This window comes from Cinclus cinclus, chromosome 8 (assembly GCF_963662255.1).
Source record: "Cinclus cinclus chromosome 8, bCinCin1.1, whole genome shotgun sequence".
NCBI lineage: Eukaryota > Metazoa > Chordata > Aves > Passeriformes > Cinclidae > Cinclus > Cinclus cinclus.
In genome coordinates this window covers 25,599,717-25,622,055 of record NC_085053.1, presented here as the reverse complement: position 1 = coordinate 25,622,055, position 22,339 = coordinate 25,599,717, and the positions used below count along the sequence as shown (strand labels likewise).

The following is a 22,339-nucleotide window of genomic DNA, read 5'->3' as shown; positions in this document are numbered from 1 at the left end:
CAGGGGGAAGAGACAAATCTCCCTGCCAGCACTTCCTGTGTCAGTTGATGGCTAACAAAGGTAGATACCAGGTAGCCAGAGAGCATTTCACTTCAGTGTGGTGACACTGAACCCCAGCCCTTGCTCAGGACTCAGCAGAAAAGCCACTGAGGTCACCACTGCTAAAGCAGTGAGCGAGTGGTGTCACATCAACACTGAGGCCTCAAGCCTGAAGGGACCAAACAGATGTAGAATTTTCTCTTTTTCTTTTCTTTGCAGTGGGAGGATGCTGCCTAGAACTGCAGAGCACTTGGTGCTGCACCACTGGCACGGAGGAATAGACCAATTAATTGCTTGAGTTCGTCTTGCATCTTTTTCAAGCCTTAGATTAATGCAAGCAAAGAGTGTGGAGTGGTTGACATTCAATGAAATGAATGTTAGTGTTTGAAGGAGTGCTTTATGATCATCTGCTGTGGTGACAGATGTACTAACGAGCCATGAATAGATGGCATAGATAGAAACATTAATATTTAGATTATAGTACTAGAAAGGTGATATTTGTTTGTCTTGCCTGTCTGTAAATCATGCAGCATGCTTTCAGTTCCATGAAGGCAACAGCTTTTTATAGTAAAAGCCTTAGAAAATTATCTTGAAAAGGAACATCCCTGTTTTTTGAATGGCTGGAAAAAGACACGGAAGGGTGAATCTGTGTCAGATAATGGAGGGATAAGAGTTCTGGTGAGAAGAAACACCCATCTATGATATATGTGTGACTCTCATGAAGAAGCAGTGTTGAATGTGAAATCAGTGTGCTTAGGACAACGTAATCTATATCGTCCTTGGTGGGGTTGGGTGCAGTGGAGCTCTTCTGTAGAGTTTATATTCATGCCAAGTACTTTCTTCTTTTCTTGCAGCAAAGAAAACTTGCGCTGAGTCAGATTTCACTTGTGACAACGGGCACTGCATCCCAGCCAGGTGGAAATGTGATGGGGAAGAAGAATGTCCCGACGGGTCAGATGAATCAGAAGCAGCATGCAGTGAGTAGCACAAAGTGGAGTTTCTCAGACATGCTCTATTATCAAAACACAGAGAAACTGGAGCTGTTATTCCCAGCACTTGCAGGATGATCTGTCAATTTATGCTTGTGTTAGAACAAAAATTTACAGACATAAAGGATTCAGGTCATTCAAATCACATGGTTTACAAACTTGCGGATGTACTCCTTTTCCAGACTGTGATACAGGCAGCGATGTCTAGTCTGGATTTCTGTCTGCAAGGGAATTGTAAACATCATGACCTCCTTGTCAGCCTCATGATCAGCGGCAGTGTGAGAAGTGTCACACTCACCTGGGATCAGGCTTTTTGGAAACTCAGATTTGGTGTTTTGCATGGTAACATATTGGGATTTATCATCACTGCAGACAGCACTTCTGTTATTCCAGAGGAGCTTTACAATGTTACTGTGTTGCTCGATCTTCATTTTTTTATTTTTCCTCTGAGAATGAATGAAAAAAAAAATAACTACAGCTGAGTAAGTGTGACAGATGCTACTGCAGGTAACACCCTTTAAAAACCCAGTAAGTTGAAAAGAGCATTCTTGATTTTCATGTAGTGCATTTTATCATGTCCTTTTGAGGAGGTCCATTTGTGCCCCATTGTTCTAGAACTGTGAAAGGTTGTCTGATGTTGAGTTGAAGGGAAACACAGGGATATTTTAATGAAAATACTAATATGTAGAGTTTTATTTGTGTGCTTACTTACATCTGCAGATTTGTTCTTGCCAGAGCAACAATCTAGTACAGGCCATTCTATTGAATTTCCAGTCATGTACTTCACAAATATTCCCATGAGTCAGAAGCAGTGTTGGAGGAACTATTTTATCAAATTTCACCAGAATGGGGTACATAGAGGACTTCAAAATCAACCATACTTTTATTTTTAATCCTAGTACCAGTCCTACTTTCTCCCTAATTAAGGGAGATGAATGCACTTCTCTTGCATAAAATGAATTGAATTTTTGCAGCCACATACAGGCTACAGAAAAAATTACCTCAATAAATACATTAACATATTTATGTACTGTATTTGCTGGTCTTTCACCCTGCATCCTCCTTAGTTAAAAGCTGCCTCATTAATGCTACTTCCACTACCTGATTGTCTGGAGGGGGGCTGAATAACTAAGCAGCTTCATTTGCTGCAGTCTCTGCCTGCAAATCTCGTGTCAGAGGCCATAACACAAGCTATGGATAGGCCACGCTGCACTGAGATCCCTGATGATTTCTGTTAATCATCTTCCATTCCTTTTCTACCCATTTCACCTTTCTTTTTTTCCCCCACTTACTTCATCCTCTGGGGAAATCAGCCTTAAATCGTAAGTATCACAAAAGAAACTTGACCTGAGCCTCAGATTGTTACCATACAGGACTGCTGTCCTCAGAGAAAAGTAATTTGTTCAGATTTTTGTGGGTTTTTTTTCTTTCAATTTTTTAATCTTTTCTTTTTCTTCCTACTCGAAACTTTCCAAGAGACCTAAGTCTGTGTTTCTCTGGTGGTTCTTCAGTTCAGAAAAATGCCCATGAAACATCTTCCTGCAACACAGGAAGAAGTTTGTTCCTGTTCTATTAAAGAAACTATTAAAGAGTGTGGGGTTTTCCTTATAATTTGGCCTGTAAAAGGCTTGACTCTTCATCTCTGTAAATGTCATTTAAGATGAGGCTGTAATGACAGGAAATGCAGTGATAGGCAAAATGTATAGAGGGACATTCATTCCTGTACGATACTTCTCTCCAGTCCCATTTTCTTTATCTCTGATAAAATCAAGGCTGGACTTTCTTCCTGTGTCAAGGGGTTACTGCAGGGCCTGTGATTGTCTCATTTTGCTGCTTAGAAATGCAGCACAGCCCTGGGGAGGGACCTGCCCTGCAGAGCTTCCCTAGGGAATGGACAGGCTGGGAAATAAGAGGTTTCTCACTTCTGTTAAGATCAAACTGCTTTATAAAATCAATGGCTTTCAGACAGGCTACATAATTGTCAGCACCTCTGCCAGGATCTGGGGTTATTCCTCAGTTAATGCAACACTGGGACATTGTCCATAGTCCATTCAATCCAGGCAGTTTAAGAGCATTAATAATGCTGACTGTTGCATTTTAGGAGTACTTACAGCTTAGAATGTGGTGAAAACAAGGCTGTTCCTCTCAGCATCTAGCCACATGCTAAATGGCTTTTTATGTGTTTTTAAATACAGTTTATGCTCTCTTAGGGATGTTGTTTCCCCATCTCTTTTGCTTGGTTGAAGGTAACAGTTTGTGGGGTTTGGTTTGGTTTGGTTTTTCGGTTGTTTGGGTTTTGTGGGTTTTTTTGTTTCTTTACAGAGCCTAGACTGTACTTTGGTTTTTCTGTTTCTCTAATCACTGAAGGTGCTCAGCTTTGTACCTAACAATATGTTCTCTAGGGACATTAGCCATTCCCAGGTGTACAGGGCAGCATGACTTGTGTCCTACTGGATGGGTGAGATTGCATCCCAGCTGGCCTTATTTCTGCTGGACCTGTGATGTCTGCACCTTTTCTGCTGTTCATGCAATTACTATTTTTTAACTGTGTTCTTTTAGCCACTGAATGTGTCTGTGAGTGGTGTCTGTAAGGGTATCTCACCACTGAATCCTCAGCAGGTGAAATCTCTAGGACTTCTCCCTGTTGTGGGTTTTGGTTCTAGCTGAAGTTGATTAGTTTCTAGCATGGACTGATTTCAGAGGAAATGTTTTGAAATGGTTCACTGGAAATAAGAAACTGTTTATATGTCTTCAGTTTTTCTGCAAGACAGGTCTCTGGCACCTGCAGAAGAGTTTTGGTAGCTCACTCACATGTACTCTACATTGGAGAGTTCACCATATCCAGAACCCTGGCCCCGTTTTTCATTACTGCCACTAAGAGCAGCCCAGTGTGGCTTGGTGATACCCTGGGGCTGTGGTGCAGGCTGCTGATACCCACAGGCTCTGCTTATGAGTATGGAAAGATTCCTTACCTATTCCTTATCTTGGAGCTGAGAGAGGGGGAAGGGAAGTCATGCTTCTGAGCTAACAGAAACCTCCAGCAAAATGAATGTTACCTACCTAATGCTGTTCCAGCTCAGGTACTGAATTATTCTGCTTTTTACAAGAAGGAAATTTTAAATTTCCCTCTAAAGGATTTAGATTATTTAAGCAGTGATTTTAGCAAAAAAATAATAAAACCTCAAGAGAAAAATAAAAACAAATGCTAACAGTCAGTAGCAACACTGATGGGAACACAAATTAAAGGGATAGAGCAAGTGAAAATCTAAGCTGGCAAACTCTTGCCTTAGGACATTGTATATATAATGAGATCAAGGAATGCAGAGAGCATAAATTCACCACTTAGTTCTTTTTCAGATATATGACATTCTCCTGATTAAGAGCAGAATTTATTTTACAGAAAGATACAGAGTGTAGGGTGTTAAGAGGAAGAAAAAGAAACTTTAATTTATACTGTATTTAATAGGGGGATGATTTAATAGGGCAGGTTTAATAAGCACAGTTCTGGAAATAGATTTTAAAATGGAAGTGGAATATAAAATCGAATCCTGAATGTTGGTTTGAAATACGGCACCAGTTCAGGCACTTCCTTCTTATTTTAGAGTACATGTCACGAGTGGTTCAGGGAGATGTATCCAAACTTGACAGTTATATTTTTAATGGGTATTTTCCATGGTCCCAGGCACTCTGTGTGCTGCTGCTGTGTGTGCTCACAGTGCTGGTCAGTTCTGCCCTCATTTCCTATTAAGTTGCCCAAATGTAAAATGCTGTTGTTTGGTAGCATTGATGGTATCGTTCACCCCCAAATGCACAATCCTCTCCCAGCTCTCTTCAGCCCAAAGGATGTTACATCTCTATTATTCTTCTTTGATGCAGATCTCCTGCATGACTGAGTGGGTTTGGTGACATTACTGTGCTTTTGTGGAAAAGGACTTAATAAACTGTTCCCTGCCCTTGGAGAATTTTTCCTGGAGAAGGGTTGAGTGTTCCTTTCAGGGCATCACATACACTGAGCCATTGAATTCAAGTAGCAAAAGAAAAATCTAGGCCAAATCAGCCAGGCACAGCCAGATACCCAGTTTTAGGACCAGGGGCAGTAAAAAAAGCTTTTTTCCCCCCCCCCCTTTTTTCTTCCCCAAAGTTAAGAGCAGATCTGTTGGTACAAATGTGGTAAGATGCTGGGGGGTTGCAAATGCAGTGGAACGTGTAAATTAAGGACTGTTCTGTTGGAATAATCTGTTAGAGACCATTCAGGGAATTAAATACGGTGATGCTAATGCCAGATGTACAGGTGTGCATTTTAACAACACTCCAACTGCACCAACTGGCTACAGCCAGCAGAAAATACAGCACTGTCCCCCTGGCACTGTCCCTGCTGGGCCTTCAGGAGCCCTGCTGAATTGCTGATGAGGACCCCATCTGCAAAGCAAATATAGGACAAGGTACTGAATGTGGAAACACTTCTAGAGCCTCAGGATCCTCCCAGAGACAAGGCACAAAAGTGGCAGTCTCATTTTCCAGGTGCTCAGACTGGTTTGTAGGGATAGTGATGAAAGCTTTGATTTGTCAATGTAATCAAATTTATTGAGACAGAATAAAATGAAAACAGCCATGATCATCTCTCCATGAAGTAATGGAATAATTTGAGACAGAGGTTCATAATTTGGACCTTTGGGAGTAATTTAGTCCAATTCCTTGCTCAAACTGGACCCCTGTCTTCATGTTTGACCACCCCTGTTAATGGAAAAAAAAAATCCCTTTATCTTGACAGACTTTCCTTTGTTGCAGCATGTGTCTGTCACCTCCCATCCTGTCACTGTGCACCTCTGAGAACAGTCTGGCTCCATCTTCACTTCCAAAATTCCCTCCCATTTTGAACTTGGAGGCAGCAATGATATCTTCCTTTATCCTGCTCTTCAATTGGCCAAACAAGTGCTGGTCCCCCAAACTCTCCTTGTTCGTAGTCTCTCATTTCAGATTAATTTGTCAGATAATTGTCAGTGATGCAATTCTGTAATCAGGATACAGGTTTTGCTTTGTTCATTCACCCCATCAAAGCTTTATCACATCCAAAATATAACTTGAACATTAATTAATTAATTAATTTCTCTGGTTTTAAGATGTCACTTAGCTTCCAGGTTTACTTTGCAGAAAGGGTTCCAGCCTCCTGAAAACTCCTTTTCCATGGGAGTGCTTAACAGTGGAGATGGACAAGACTTTTTGAGTTTTGTCAGCAGACCTGTAGTTCCCAGGCATGGTGGCTTACAGTCACTTTTTTTGTAAGTGTAAGAGATTCTTCAAACTCTTACAAATGGCCCTTTACCCCTGCTTGAACCATCTTATCTCAGCCCACTGCTTCCCAAATGCCTCTGGATCCACAAACTCTGCACCTGCCTGGAGTTGCCTCCAGGTGTGTCCTGATTGAGCAGCCCTAAGCCAACCTCAGTGTCCCAAAGGATCCGCAGGGACTAACAAGAAAAGTCCTTGACAGAGTAGGGAATCAAATCCAGTTCTTCTGGCATCCTGTTCCTTTTCTTGAAGCATGAAATTACTCTTTTTACATCAAAGGAAATTCAGCAAACTCAAAGCTGAGCAGTTTATCCCCAGTAGTGGAATAACTTTGTCTGTGGCTTGTGGGCAGTGAATTACATCTCCTTTTTGATGATGATTACATGGTTTTGGTGATCTCAGCATTTTACTTACCTAAAGATGTAAATGAGTTTAGGATTTGTAATGATTGTGCTGCAGTTCTACCACTGCTGAAAAGTTTTGAGTAATGCCTGCATAAAATGTGTTTTTCCTTTCTGGGAATGTGTTTAGGGCTTACGTCTCAGCAGTGACCTTTGCACAGGGCTGACTGAGTTCTGTTGGGAAACCAACTGGAAAAACCTACTGGGTCTGTTCTGATGTTTGTATTGCTCTGATCTTCAGCAGTGGTGTCTTGCAAGGGAGTCACTTTTTCATGTAGCATTTTCTGCTTGGACATTTGCAGTGTTTCCATCCCCCAGATCGATTTTGCTTGTTGTTGATGGCTACAAAGTTTAAACACCAGCATTTAAACATTTTCCCTATTGGTCTAATGTGTTCGTGAAGTTTATAGACAAGAGTGGTCATAAAGGAGTTGGATGCTGCATTTTTATGGCTACAGTTAATCTTGCAGTTATTTCAATAGGAGAGAATAGCAGGAAAATTAAAGTTGAGTGTGTGAAGCTCTTGTATGTGTAATTATTTAACAGGCTATAAATATTGAACTACTAAAAGCATAAAAGGTTTTCAGAAATCTCAAGTAGCTTTTCATTGCCTAGTGCTTTTGTTTTTTCCATTCTCTTGCTACTTGCTTTCTGAAATTCAGATTACCTGATTTTTATATTAATCCTTTTGTTTGTTTATATAGGGAAGGGTGCAGGAATCACAGTTGCTTAACTACTATGGCTGATGTGAAAAGGAAATAATTTCTGGGAATCAAAGGCAAAACATAATTTGCAAATTGAAATGTTTTAACTGAATGAAGTGGTATTGCAGTGCAACAGCATAGACAACAAACCTTTTCTCCTTTTTTGAATGGGTGAATTATGGTGTGAGGAAAATAAGTGAATATTAAATGACTTTATCTTAAATTTACTGACATTAAAATGCATCTGCAGTTGAAGCTGTGTTTCCTTGTTCTACCACCTTTTCTTTAATGGGGATTTTTAATCTCTTTCTGGTTCCTGCAGTTGTAGGATCCTGTTTTCATTCACTCCCACTGAAATCTTTTGCAGTGTTAGTAAGGGTCTCATGACACTCCATCCTGTTTCCTCTAGGATTGGTTTAATATGTAGTTTCTGCATGCTTTGGTAGGTAATTTCTGTAATTTAAACCTTGCACTGGAGATTTTTAATGCCCGCAGTGCTTTCAGTGATGCTGTGCTCTGGGAGAGGGTCACAGCCAGCACTGCCTGCACGTGTGAGGGTGGTGTGGATCCTCCCTGTGTCTCTGTGGGATGCTCTGAGAGCCTTAATCAAGGCTTGGCTTCAGCAGCAGCTCCAGCCTCCTTTCTAGGGACACTGTATTCATGACTATATTTGAAGTGACACGTTTCATCTCTCCCTTTTTGTCTTGTATTTTAACCTACTACAGCACATTTGAATCCTTTGCATTAAAATGCAGGGAACTGAGTAGCTTTGTTAGAGCACATGTTGGGCTCATGCCAGTTCTTGCACCCTTTTTCTGGCCTGCTCTCATCATCTTACTCTGTCACCCTCTATGTTGTATGAGTCTGTGATTCTCTGTTTTGGCAGAGGTTGCAAACATAACCACACTTCTCTTTTTTTTTCCCGTACAGGGATTAACATGCGTAACATGTTTGACAATTGATTTCATTTCTAGCCGCTGTGTGTGCATGAAACATGTGTTGAGAAATGCACATAGACACACAGAGAAAAGAACAATTGGTTATTCAAGTATTTCATCAGGTATATCAGCCCCATGTGGAGTGTGACTGAGAAATAGCAATTAACATACTGAATTCCACTGGAATTTGTGTTGCTGCCTCACAATTCCTGCCTCTAGACATGTTGCAAGTGTCAAACTTTGAGCTGAGTTGTGAGAGCCAGCAGGATATTTATAATGAAGTTAAGGTGTAGGTGGTAAGGGAAAGTCTTTTCTTCCCAGTCACGAGTCTACACATCAGTGTTCTTGTGCAACAGCCTGAACACATTCAATTAAAACTGCCATCTAAGCTGCCTGTTCCATCCTCTAAAAAAGAAAACAGGTGGGGGTGTCTTTGTATGTATATAAAAGATGAAATGTTCACTCCAAGATAAGAAACACAATTATTTAATAGCACCAGAGCCTTTTCAGACTTACTTTGTTTTGTACTTAAAAGGGTGAGGACATACTGGAATTTATTAAATCTACGCTTATCTGCTGAATCCCGAGTTCTTCATGGTTCCTTTGAGCAGCATTTCACTTCTCAATACCTGTAAAACCTCAGAAGAGTTGTCACTTTAGTGTGGAAAGAACAGCATCTCTGCTTGGTATGAGCCTGGAGCTTGGTGCAGCAATGTCCTCGCTGTGGCCGTGCAGGTGCTGCCAGGAGTGGTGTGGGATGGCCTCCCTGCAGCTGCTGGGGCTGCTGAAGGTGGGCTGGGATGCTGCACTCAGTTTTTCCTTTGTGGTGTAAGGTTTTGGGAAGTCCTGAATGCTGTTTGTTTTATTCAGTCCTTTGACAGAACAGAGAGGAGTTACTGTCCTGGCAGCAATAAGCTGAAATACCAATGTTGCACCATCCTCAGGCAAGTTTTTAAGTTTAAAAGTACAGACTTCAGGAAGCAGGAAAAAGAGTTTTACAATGAATTCTGGCAGTGTCCTGGAGACCTGTATAATTTTTCTTTCTATGATTTTATCACTCATCCTGTCAGTTTTCATTATGTTTGCTCATGGAGGGACCTTTTGTGCCTTTATTTTCCCTCGTGACAAGGAGCACTTTTGCGACCATAATCTCTTTTACAAACACGTCTCAGCGCTGCTCAACTCCCTTATCCTTTGTACAGTTTTATCCCCCTAGCATTCTGTGGGGCTCTTTCCTCCCTGTTTTTATTAGAATTGGAATAATAATCTCTGTGAACAAGAGAGGGAAAGTGAGCCTGGGAGGAAGGAAGATGAACGAGCAGCTGCCGATGCTGGGAGACCCCTCGGGGCTGTGCTGGACCCACAGCCACAGCTGAGAGCTTGGAGCAGGGGCTGTGTGCCCACGGCAGTGTGGGACCAGCCCTGCTGATGGAGCCTGGCAGTGCTCTGTGAGCATTCCCTCTCCCCCGCGCCCCTGCTCCTTGATGAGCCAGGGAATGAAAGGGAAGGAGCCACAGGAACCCCCTGCTCTCATTTGTGCTTGAGCATCTGCAGAAGGGGAGCTGCCTGCACTGGGCCTGATCTCCCCTGAAGTGTTTGTTGGTGCTTATGTGCCTGTCCTGGGCTGGCATCGACAGCACAGCACCCACTGTGCTGACAAAACACTGGGGGAAAGCTGGTGCCCGTTCCAGTCATAGCCTGGCTTGGTTGGTAATTCCAGTTCTGGACTCTTTCCTATGGCTCTGACACCTCTGACCTTGTTTTATTGATATTCTAGCTTTTAAGAGGAGGAATTGAAAAGTTTTTCTGTTTATCAGGTACCTATAAGTGGAACTACTACTGTTTTATTTTAAAATATATTTGATTGCTGGCATGCTTGGAAACAGCATCTTAAACAGGTTGCTTCAGCTGAAAATCACTGGGAAGAAATCAAGATAAAAAAAATATTGGTAAGATTTTCTAATCTGTTAGATTTCCCAGAGTACACCAAGCTTTTCTATACTGTATGTAAAATGAAAAAAACCTCACCCTGTAATAGTAGATTTAATTAAATGAATCTGGGAGGAAAAATTAAAGTGGGCTTTGGAAGAGGTAATTCAAATACCTCAACTATTGTATCCCTAGTGAGATACATTTTGGTTTTTACAAAGAAAAGCATGTCCATCCTTCTAGTGGGGCTTTTGATTATTTTAATCAATGGTTTCTTTCCAGCTCGCACAATATGTTTACTTCTAAGAAACAGCAATGCTGTGGATGATCACAATAGAACAATCTATGTTTTTCTCAAAATTAAAGTTCCATTCTGTTTCCATAATTACCTGTTATGTGATGTGAAAGCTGGAAAAATGGTTCCTGATTAATTATATTCAAGCCGGGCAGCGAAGTAAACAGCTTTTAAGAGATTAAATAAACGCTGTCATCCTTAAAATCACATTTTTTACATTCATTTTTGCATGTAACTACACTACTGCAAGCCCATTCTAAATTGTTCTTCTGTCCAATAACCACCAAGCCCTTAAACTACCAGCTTACATCATGATTTGTAATTTCAGCACCAAGAGGTGCTTCCAAAAAGCAAATCCAACACAGGTCCTGTAATAGCAGCCCCAGTTTCCTTTGTAATTAAATAATTGTGTTTGCAGTGTAATTAAGCAGTTGAGTTTTCAGCAGGGAGTTGCTGAAGCCAGTGGGGTTCTGCCCCAACTGTGCAGCCACCTTCTGGCACAGAGCTTATGGCTGTGCTGAGGTTACAGGGGGCTGGCAGAGGGATTTGGTACCGGAAGAGCCTGGAGAGAAGCAAGAAGAGCAATGAAACTGAGGAATATCAGGAGTGGAACAGAGACTGCAGTGGGGTCCCTCATCTGACACCAGGTGCAGCTTGAGTGTTACTGAGAGATAATTGTATTAACATAGTTACTGTACATTGGGCAAAAGCAGCCTCCAAAGGTGGGTTTGAAGAAGAGCACGACCAGCAGATATGGGAGGATGTCCTGTGTCAAGGGCAGGTGAGCAGCACGTGGGGTAGTGAGCAGCAGTTCAGGTAGGAGGAGAAGGGGTGGGAGAAGCAGGAGTCTGGTGCCAGTGGTGGAGCACACCTGGTTCTGCCTTCTGTGCTGAGGCCGTGGTAGGAAACGAAGATAACAATGTGTGGTTCTAGGGGAACTTGCAGGACTGCTTGCCATAAAGTCCTGGAGCTGCAGGTCTGGCAGTCAAGAACCCTGGGTTTGACTGCTGCTGCCTTGTGGTGGGGCCATGGGTGACTGAAGTGGTTAAAAGCATCACCATCTGCAAAAGAAGTGGTGCCACTTTGTCAAGGCTGCTGCTGTGTTGTCATAACTGAGTGATTGGAGTAGGTTTGATTATATTCCTCTTTGACAGATACCAGGTAATAATAGGGCTATGAATTGTGGTTGGATTTTTTCATTGGATTGAGAGCTTTTAACTTGGTATTCTTCTTGGTCTAATTTCCTGCCTTTTTTTTTTTTTTGTTAACTGTGAGTAAAAGTTGAGCACATGGGACATTTTAATTTGATTGTTTCTCTTCTGCAATCCCTTACTAAAGAGTGTGGATGAAAAATTTAAGTAAGATACTTTCTTAAGTCACTGTTTTCCAATAAGTGTAGGTAAAGAGTAAAGCCTAGATGTTCACAAGTACACCAGGAAATATCTATAGGATCCAGACTCAGATTTCTGAAAGAGATTGTCAGTGTTTATATGCACCCTTTGGGATGCTTCAGTGTAGGCAGCAACTTCTAAGGTGAGTGCTCTAAATTAATGGATTCTAGGAAGCAATTCCTTTTGCAGACTGTCCTGTAGTGATAGTCAGAAGGGGGACATCTGGCCATGCCTGTGCTTTTGCTAACATGTGTACATGCATCAGTAACTCAATGAAGGCAGTGAGGTGCACAGGCTCTGACAAAAATTGAGCTTCAGCAACTTTTCAAAACCATTGGTGTGAAGGCTTAAAAAAAAAAACCAAAATGAAAGTTTTGATTCTTTGTAGCCTTTAGGCATAGATCATGTCTCCCATATGTGCTCTCAGATTTTGCCTCTTGCTGTTCTACTGCCTGCTGTAGCTGGATTTTACTGTCCTGAAATTTAAAGGTCACTGTTGTTACTTGCAGCTGCTGTTGGACTGGGAGCTTGGATTTTTGGGTTGTTGAGAAGTCAGCCCATCACTGCAGAATGACATTGTCTCATTACAGTCATGCTCCATTGCTTAGTGTGTCTTGAGCCATTCCTTGGTATGTTTTGTAAGCTGGAAATCTTGATTGACGATGTTTAAAGAGAAGTATTTAGGCAGCAGTATGTATCAGGATTATGGAGAAAATTGAGAATTTTCATTGTTCTTCTTTTTCCTTCCTTTCATTGTTACACTGTGAGGGTGTAAACACTATACCTTGTTTTCCTTGAAATGCAGAATTGTCCTTTGAAACGGTACTTGGAATGCAAACCAGAAGAGGTAACAGATCTAAACTGCTGGTGGCCTCAGATCCATGGTGGCCTGAATTCTGAGCACAGTTTGAGTCCTAATGCACACAATTTCTGTTTATTTAACAGTTGCCTTTGCATTGTGCTTGTACATAACAACTCCTATCCACCCCTCTGAGTTGTGCTTTACAGTTTCTTTCCACAGAGTACTGAGCAAGGAATTTCCATGTGTTTCTGGGTTTTTTTTATGAGATTGGAGCCCATGATATTCTCAGCATATGGTATGAAATATTTATTATTGTTTTTAAAGGTTGATTTTAGGAGACAGTCTGTGATGTGACTGCATTTAGTAACATAAATGAAAGTCCTTTTCTTTTTTGCATATATTTAAGAAGCTATGAGGAATTAGTCATGGTGAGTTCTAAATACCAGGGAGACGGCCACTGTGAAAACATTTCAAAGGGAAGTAGCTTAAAGCTATAGAACTATGTTTAGAAAGGGCCAATTTAAACTAAATAAAAATGTAATCCCTGTTATACATAATAAATGAAGAAGAAATCTCTAAAATTGTGTAAAAGAATTAAAATAAAAATATGTCTGAGATTCAGGTTCCTGCAAAAAGTGTATTCAATGACTATGCAAAATCAGGGAGGAACTTCAGAACTGTGGGGTCAGTTCTTAACTATACATAGCCTAACAACAATTCTGCATATTCTTCTCCTTCACTTGGATTTTTTTCATTTGTCTCTTATGGTTTTGGTTTGTAAAATTAAAAAAAAGTGTTTTTTCCCAGAGTGTAAAGCAGCTGCCACTGGAAGCTGTCGTGTAGCGTATGTTCCAGGAGGAGTGAATGTGTCCCTATCTGCTCATCAAATATTTTGAGAACAAGGGCTGATGTTTCTGGCTTTCAAGACACATTTTCTCTCCTCCTGAGACAAATGAAAAATTTTCGTAGTTCAAACCCATACATGTGCTGACTTGCTTCCTCTGTACTGTAGTTTACTTAAGCACTTTCCCAAACTCCACAGATCTTAAGAGGTCAAAACTGGCTGGGTGGAGAGAGTGGGCAGGTTTGAGAGGGGAAGGAGGAACAGTAGTCTCGAGAGTGATGGTTCAGTGCATGCTTAAGGCAGCTGAGGTTGTCACATGCCAGTGCACACAACAATGGATGCAGAAATCTGTCTTTAAAACCACAATAACTACATGTGGAGCTCCAGCACATTGTGTAGAGTGCAGTGGTTGTCAGCTAAAACCAAATTAAGAACTGGACCTACACAGCAGAAAGACTGGGCTGACCAAATCATGTTCTGTTGATTGAAAATCAGCAAGAGCACCACATGTCCTCTTCTGTAACAGGCTCACAGAATCTGTGTTTGCTTTTCTGTATAACCCGGGTCATTGAGACTGGTACATGTTGAAATCCGGATGTTGGGGTGACTTGTAGGCTAGATTTAATATTTTGTGTGGCCCCACAGTGTTACCTGTATTGAGAATGAAATAAAGTAATACCTTTGAACATCGTTACGAGCATGCTTCACCAGGCATAGTCAATCAGGAGATCAGGGCTTTTTCAAACATGAAGAAAGGAGTATTTTATTTCGATGATTTCACATGGCTACTCTTGTTTTGGATGGTGGTATTTGTTGGTTTTGATTTTTTTTAATTTAACAGGATGAAGCACTCTTTAGGTATCCCCACATTTTTCATACTAAAGTTACTTTCTAAGGGCGATGCAAGAGAATATTTCCTTCACCTTCTGAAGGTTATATTGGTTCAGCTCAGCTTTTGTACTAATTCCAGCTGGGGATCATGAGAAATGTGTGTTGCTCCGGGAGTGAACTGTAATTGTGACACGGATCAAAATCTCTGCCAGGCTGTTCTTTCCGTCTCCTAAAGCAGATTAGCAGCCTGGCATCTGTTTTCTTTAGGGAAGATGGCAGAGATGCCCAGAGAGCAGAGGAGCTGCCTCACAGCTGCCCTCTGTGCCTCCAGTGGAAGTGCCTGTGCTTGCCAGTCGTGCCATGTCCCTGATGCTGGCAGGCAGGGCTGGTGGCTTCTGGCTGCTCCTGGCTTTGGTGGGGAAGGGGGAGCAGGGCTGGGCCAGTGCTTTGGGTCTTGAGGCAAAGCTCTTCAATCTGCCAGACCCTTTCCTCTTGAGCTCCGTGTGTTTTCACTTCTGCAGTTGCCTGGTGGGGAAAACCTACATGAAAACAGCTCTGTTGCATTGTCACAGAAGGTTTTGGAAAGGTTGGGCACTCCAAGTGTAGTTATTTAAAGTTCTGACATCAGAGTCCTTCAAGTCTTTGGTGGCTGTGTAGGAAATTATAGCTGACCTGCATAGAAAATGAGGTGTTCTTTCAACTTGAATGTCATAAAAATTACTTTAGCTAGACCAAGTGCAATTTTACCTTCTATACAGGTGACAGACATGTTTTCTGCTTGTTTTAGTTACAGTAGGTTGGAAAGAAAGTCTTCCTGCTGAAAGCATTAAAAAATCATGTACCAGCCCTCAAGAACCACATTACGCTGTATTTCTGTGAGCTTTTCTCTTGCTTGCTCTGTGCTTGGGATTGCTGCAAACTGACTTCAGTCACTGAGTTAGCAAATACTTCAGGAGCACCAGAACTTGTGAATTTGATTTCTCATCCATCCCTGACTCCTGTTCATTTATGTCCTGGGCTTGATCGACTCTTTGGTGTATAAGAGAGTATGAATTCCAATTAAAAGTTTCCCCAATTTCTTCATTCATGGATTGTCATCCAGTACAGGCTGGGCTTTTGATGCAGCCTTTTCTTCTGTCAGAGCATTTTGCCCTGCCATGTATTTTCACTGAAGATGTAAAAATTCCCCTCAAGATGTCCTATCTTTTTGTTATTTTATTCAATTTGACTACCACATTTAGTTATGAGGACAGAGAAGCAGATTACTGGGGAGAGGCATTAATTGTATATGGAAACTTAGTTGCTGTAGGAAATTCAGTGTAATAATCCATAATATTGAGAGTTGAAATTATTACAGTCCAGGTACAAGAAAGAGGTAATAAATTTATTGAATAAGAAAAGCCAGAAGCCAAGCATGACAATTTTGTGGCCAGGTATAGGAAGGATTATAAGGAATCCTTTATGAAAAACAAATCCATATAGTGTAATAGTGGTCAATGAGAGTGGAAGTATAGGCTGCAGTGGCAGAAACTGAATAAATACTGAAAGCATTTCTAATTTTTGTTCAGAAGAAAGAGGAAAAAGTTGCATTTGCACATTTAATTAAGTGCCTGCTATGCAACAGTAGCTATTAAAGGTTTGGCTTTTAAAGCATAAGCACTGACAAAACTCTCAGCGAGGGACAGAGCCAGTCAGTTTTCTGATGTGTGTTTCTGGTTTTTTTTTTATAACTTGCATTACTGTGTTTTGCAGATGTTGAAAGGCTGGTGGAAGTTTCAGTAAGTTAGTAAAAGCTGTATTTTTAGGGTGGCTTAAAAGGTTAAACAGAGCACAGCACAGAACCTGCTGTAGAAGGTCTGCAGCCCAAACCTGGAGTTTCTGACTGCTAGAACAATAACAATTCAACTCCAAAGCTGTGTGCCCTGAACTGGCTGTTGTTAGTTTTGGACAAAGCCACAGAGAGCCTGATAATGGAACATATAATACATCAAGATTTAAAAAAAGAAAAAAAAAATCAAGTCAACATGTTACGGGAAACCAAGAGTTTTGTCACTTCTCGGTGGCTCTTGATTGAATCATGACCTTGTTAATAAGATATTGTGAATGTTAATAAGCTACTGTGTGTATTTTGTGATATGTGATTTGTCTTAAACATAAAGCTTAGAAAAATGTAGTTTACGGAGTAATTAGAGGTCGTGCTAAGCAAATTGAAGGGGGCAGGTGGTTGAGAGGTGGTAAAAGACATGGGCAGCTGTTATAAAGGGGAAAGGATATTAGAAAAGGGGCTGTGAACAACCTTACAAGGCTCACATGATTAAAGTTGAAAAATAAACCTTATTAGAAGGGTATTTGGTATTTGATTAATGGAAGAGCGGGTAGAGAGTTGCCTTTATCAATTTACACCTGTCTCTTTGGTTTCATCACACAATTGTTTCTTTAGCTTAGCAAAAATCAGCCTGATCCAGGAAACAAGAGACACACAGATGAGATACAGCTCTTAACAGTAGTGGCAAATACAGTAGACTCACTTTGTACAGAAATCCTTACTGACTGAAATCTGTAAATCAAAATAGGTACCTGTCTTAAAGATACGCTGTTGTTTAAACGAGGTGTTGATGTAGAAAGTCAGCCTTTGCTGTGCAAGCATTTAATGGTCCTAGGCTTTTAAACATGGGAAGTTCTCAGCTGCTGCACACAGACAGCAGTGATGCTCACAGTTTATAGGTGAAGGCATTTGGCCCAGCTGCTGCAAGGCACAGCAGGCTCTGACACTGGAAGAAACTCCACCCCAGAGTCATGGAATACTCCATCCAAATCACTGGGAAGGAATTTTCAGGGCAAAAATGGTTTTGTTTAATTAAGAGAATTCCACAGGTGGGAGAGAACCACTCTCCTTTCTTCTCCCCAGCTATGGATCATTATTTGAAGGTCACAGAATCACAGATTTGTCAGGGTTGGAGATCATCCAGTCCAATGCCCCTGCTGAGGCAGGGTCACCTGGAATAGGTGACACAAGAACATGTCGAGGTGGGTTGGGAATGTTTCCAGAAAGAAGGAGGCTCCACAACTTCCCTGGGCAGCTGTTCCGGTGCTCTGCCACCCTCAGCATAAAGAAGTTCTGGAAAATGTCTCCAGAGAAAGCCATAGGTATCAAGAAACCTTTTTTTCTGTTCTGTGATCCTTGGAGATGTGTTTTTCTCAACACATGAAAACCAGGAGAAATTTCTGAGAGGTGCCAGGTCACATGGATGGCAAACATAACTGGGGAGATTTTTCACATTGTAGTAGCTCATCACCTAATTTGTGACTGATGGCAGAGTTTTCATGGAGTTAATGAGTAGAATGTTAATGATAGAAGTTACCCAATATACATCTATGTAGACTATATTATATATACTATCTATATATTTCTTTTCATCTCTGATGTGCACAGAATATGCCCAGAGATAACGAGACAGTGTTTTAGGTGGAGGAAGCTGTTTTGGCATGTTTTGCTGCTGAGCCCTGTTTGAAGTCGTTTGCAGCCTTTCAGGATGGGGAAGCGACAGTCGCTGTTCCAGCAGCCTCTGTTGTCTGAACAGGCTCTGGCTCCTTCCCTTCTGATCAAAAGCACTTGGTGAAAGGTGCAGCTTGGATCCTTTAAAGCATCTCATTATGGGTTATATTTAGAAGTGTGAAGAATATATTATTAATTACAAGGATGCTCCAAAGCAAAGAAGCCGTTTTATCCATGCCCTTGATGAACAGAAAAGTTCCTGTGCTGAAGGAAGGTTATGCAATTAACAGTATATTCATTAGGAGTTCATCAGATAGCAAACTATGCTTATCTTCAGGATGGTACTGGAATATCTGACGATTTCCTAGTTACTGCCTAAGTGATAAGGAAGAGTGAGAGACAGGAGCTGCCAGCTCCTGATATATAAATTTTTATAAATTTCCTGATTATATAATTTTTACTGCCAGTAAAATTTATATAATACAATTTACATCTATTTTGTATACTAGTTTTATATATTTATATATGTATATATAATGTTTTACATCTCAATTTACAGGCCAAGTACTTTCTTGCGGCCTTGCTGGAAAGAACTGGAGGTAGAAGTTGGCCCCTCATATTTCTTGGTTGCTAAATGAGCACAGTGTATGGATGCTGTGAGGATCATTACAGTTTTTTTGCTCTCTTTTGTTCCCACAAAACCCCTCTTGCCAGGCTAGCTGTCCACGGGGTTCATCCAGTAGCATTCTGGATGTTTGCTTCAACCTGCTCCGTTCTCTCAAATCCAGTCTGCGCTGGGCCTGTGAAACACAGTCACCATTGCAGAGGCATTTCTCCAACTTAAAGGATTTTTGTTATTATTTTCAGTACTTACAAACTACAATAATTTTTTCATCTTCACATTCAGACTGGTATCTGGTAATTGATTTTTGCTAATTGTGCGATATAGGTGAATTTTTTTAAACTGTGCTTCAAAACCTTATTTTGAGTTGAGCATTAATTTGCTTCCTAAGAAGTGAGTGGAGAAGTCAAGTGCCTAAATATGCCTGAATATGTATGAAATAAGCTGCCATCTGGAATTTTGTTTCTGGATTTGCTGTAATAGAAACAGAGCACTCTGGGATGCATATTATGGGGAATTCTAGAAATTAATATATAGGAAGAAAAATAGATAAAAATCTGTCCTGGTGCTGTGCTTAGCTGTTTGTATAAGAATCTGACAAATGACCCAGGTGATAATGTCTGGTAGGCTCAGACTAAGTGAGATACTGCCAATGGAGAGAATGAATTATTTTTAGAAACTAATTTTTTCAACAGTTCAGGGTCACAGTGCCAGCAATTTGAAGAGAGCCTAGAAAACTGTCATTTTTAGCTATAAACCAAAGCCAGTCAATTAACATTTGATTCAATAAAAAGTAAATTTGTCCCTTATCTAAAAGTATCTGTGCAGAAATTGTTCCAAGATGCTTTCAAACTGCTGAGTTACAAATCCATACAGGGAGGGATGATTGATTTATTGTGTGCTGCAATCTGGAGTATTTTATCACTGAATCTTTAGTGAAGAAAGTTGATGTTGTTAAAGCTGCAATGCATTTAGACCCAAAGCCTAGGAATAAAGCAGGAATCTTTATTGGATCAGTACAGATCAGCAGAACATGGTTATCACCTGAGTTTCTGTGGAGATCAGCTCTTCCCATGGTTCTGCCAACTCAGACAGGAGGGATGGGCTTTGTATCAAGGGTGGGCTCTGGTGTGCCCGAGGGATAATTAATGAGGTAATGGGAATTAGGCACACGCTGACACCTGGCTAGGCACGAGATTTGTAATGAGTCCCCTTTGGGGTGGAAGCTGAGGCTGTTGCCCACCTGTGCCACATCAGGGCCCGAGGGCTCTGGTCAGCATCTCAGCACATGCATTTGTCACCTGGGGCTGCGTGAGAAAGTCTCCGTTCTTCACAAATCTGTTTGTCCACAAGGCTCTGGAATCGCTGATCTCGGGCAGGGAACACGTTTTGCTTTCAGAAGCTGCATTTCTCAGGGTTAATTTGCTGACTTCCATTCATGCCCAGCTTGTGCCGCCGTAACCTCCCGACTATGGTTCCTTCCTTGACACTCCCCTTTCTTCCCAGAGCTTGTCTGTGTTTGAACTCTGCTGATTCCCAGTTACTTTGCTACCAGTCTGTGGGTCAGCTGTTACCCTCGGGTGTTTTATTCTCCTGAGGCTTGTCTGAATCAGAACTGCCTTAAAAGCATCACGCATCACTAGTCAAGGGGGGACACAGTGGATCATGATAGATTTTTAAAGGTTGTTTGTAGGCAGACTTAGTTTTTCACAACAGGCATCCTTGGAAAAAAGCAGAGGTGGAGGATCTGTGTTGAGAAACAGAGCTCAGCTCTCAGCCATGTCAAAGATTGGAGTTCCATTTGTTTTCTGAGCTATAGAAAAGGCAAAATCCTTTTATTTTTTATTTTTCCCCCTTTTTTCTTCTTTTTCTCTTTTCTCCCCTGATCTCCCCTAGTCCTGTTGATACAGAAGGGAAGGAAAGGCTGAACTGCATTGCAACTGGCAATGTGTACGTAGATTGACAGGGTAATTATTGATGTAGACAGTGGTGGGATGGCAGGTTTGACAGGACCATGTTGTGCATCACTCTCTTTCAAACTAGCTCTAGAAACAATAGAGTTTAAAGAAGATGTTATGTTCGGGGTAGAAAAAAGCAGAGTATTTTTTCTGACCTTAAACAAAGTCATGTCATTGTTGGATTTTTTTTTTTTTAAATCTTTGCTTTTGATTGAGCATGAAAAATGCCTCTCACAAAAGGGAATATTTAATAGCTTTTCTATTAGAAAACTATCTCTAAAGAAAATTTTGAGTCCTGGGTTTTGCTGGCAGGCCTGGGTGTTTGCTAACTACCAAAGTCAAGTGTCAGTTTATTATGAAACTGAGATCAGCAGTGCACGTTGCTGCTTTACTTCTGCCAGGAAAAGGTTCTTCTTCAGCTGTTCTGGTTTCTTATTTTGAGGGCTAGGATTTTCCCTGTGGTTTTTATTAGTATTTTCTTGCCTCTGTGCCAAGCTAAGGGCATGACCGACTGATCCTTGAGATGAGACAAAACCACCAGTGAAGAGAAAACACAATATTAAGTAGTACAAAGTGATCTGAAGAAATCTGATGTGGAAACTCAGGTTTTCAGTAGCCAGAATCATGTCTTAGAGACACCGCTCCTCTTGAAGGCAAGTTCTATCTGGCTTAGAGAAAGAAAGTCAAGAGAGTCTGGTGGTTTCACAGGGAGAGACCATGTTAGGGTTTTAAACAGCTCTCCGTTTTAAGTCCTGGGTAAACTGCAGATTTTCCTTTTCCATCAAGAAGACATGAAAAGGGCCAAAGTTTGTAGAAAGAGAGGGGAAGGTTGGCAGACAGCCTCTGACTTGAGTTTATCAAAGTCCCCTTTTTGTTCCTCTAAACAATGAGGGCTGTGCTTCATTGTCATGAAGCAGGGCTGTTGCTACAGGGCTGTATTCATTTCTTCTCTGGATTAATCTGAGTAAATGTTTCTCATGACCATATGGCTGTGGTGCCAGGCAAGATGAGAACCTGGCATTCAGAGGTGGCACGTGGCTCCTGGGCCCTCCCAAGGCTGCACACTGTGCAATAATGCTTTATTCAGATGCAGCTGGACTGCACCAGCCTCATTCTGTTGTTCACATTCTGCCTTGCCCCGTGGAGTGGAGTTGAGCTCTGCAGCAGGTCACACCACCAGTGTGGTGTGGACGTGGTTATTGGGTATATTGGTGTCTAGAATCTGCAGAAAATGGTAGCAAGGAATGGAGTTGGAATCCCAGGGTTATCCTATGTCTCATTCAAGTTTATTAAAGGATCTGTGCATCCCTGACCAAAGCAGTGCCTCGAGGCATTTAACATCAGAGCCATCAGAGCACTGCTGAGAATACAGAGAGGGCTGGGGGGAGCAGAAAGTCCAGGGCAAGGCAAGGACTGGCCTTGAGGGATTGCTGACAGTATCTGTGGAACTGTTCCGTTTCCCTGCAAAGGCAGCTTTTGTCTCAAGGTGCTCGGGCATAAAAGCTGCTTTAGGGAATGAACTTTTGCAATGAATTCTCATGTGTGCAATGGCAGGTAAGGAAATGTAGTTTGTTCTGGAGCAGAAAGCCCTCACTGTATCATGTGCATCTCTCTCATGCCTAATAACCTGTCATGGTCTCTTAGAAACTGGTTTCTCTGTGCACAACCAGACTTGACAGTGGGGGAATGTCAGTGTCTTCTATAGATACCAGTTAAAAAATCACTGTTGTTTTACAAGCACTAGATGGTTAAAAAGTTGAATTTAATGAGGATCAGCATCCTATATCCCCATTCCTTTTAAACATATGATC

General features: G+C 41.4%; 1 protein-coding gene across 1 annotated transcript in view; it reads left to right on the top strand.

The window, feature by feature from the left end:
- LRP8 (LDL receptor related protein 8) overlaps positions 1-22,339 on the top strand; it is a 167,340-nt gene that overhangs the window by 102,635 nt on the left and 42,366 nt on the right. The window contains exon 3 of the mRNA XM_062497017.1: positions 894-1,016. Within this exon, the coding sequence (XP_062353001.1) occupies positions 894-1,016 (123 nt within the window). The remainder of the gene's footprint in view (positions 1-893; positions 1,017-22,339) is intronic.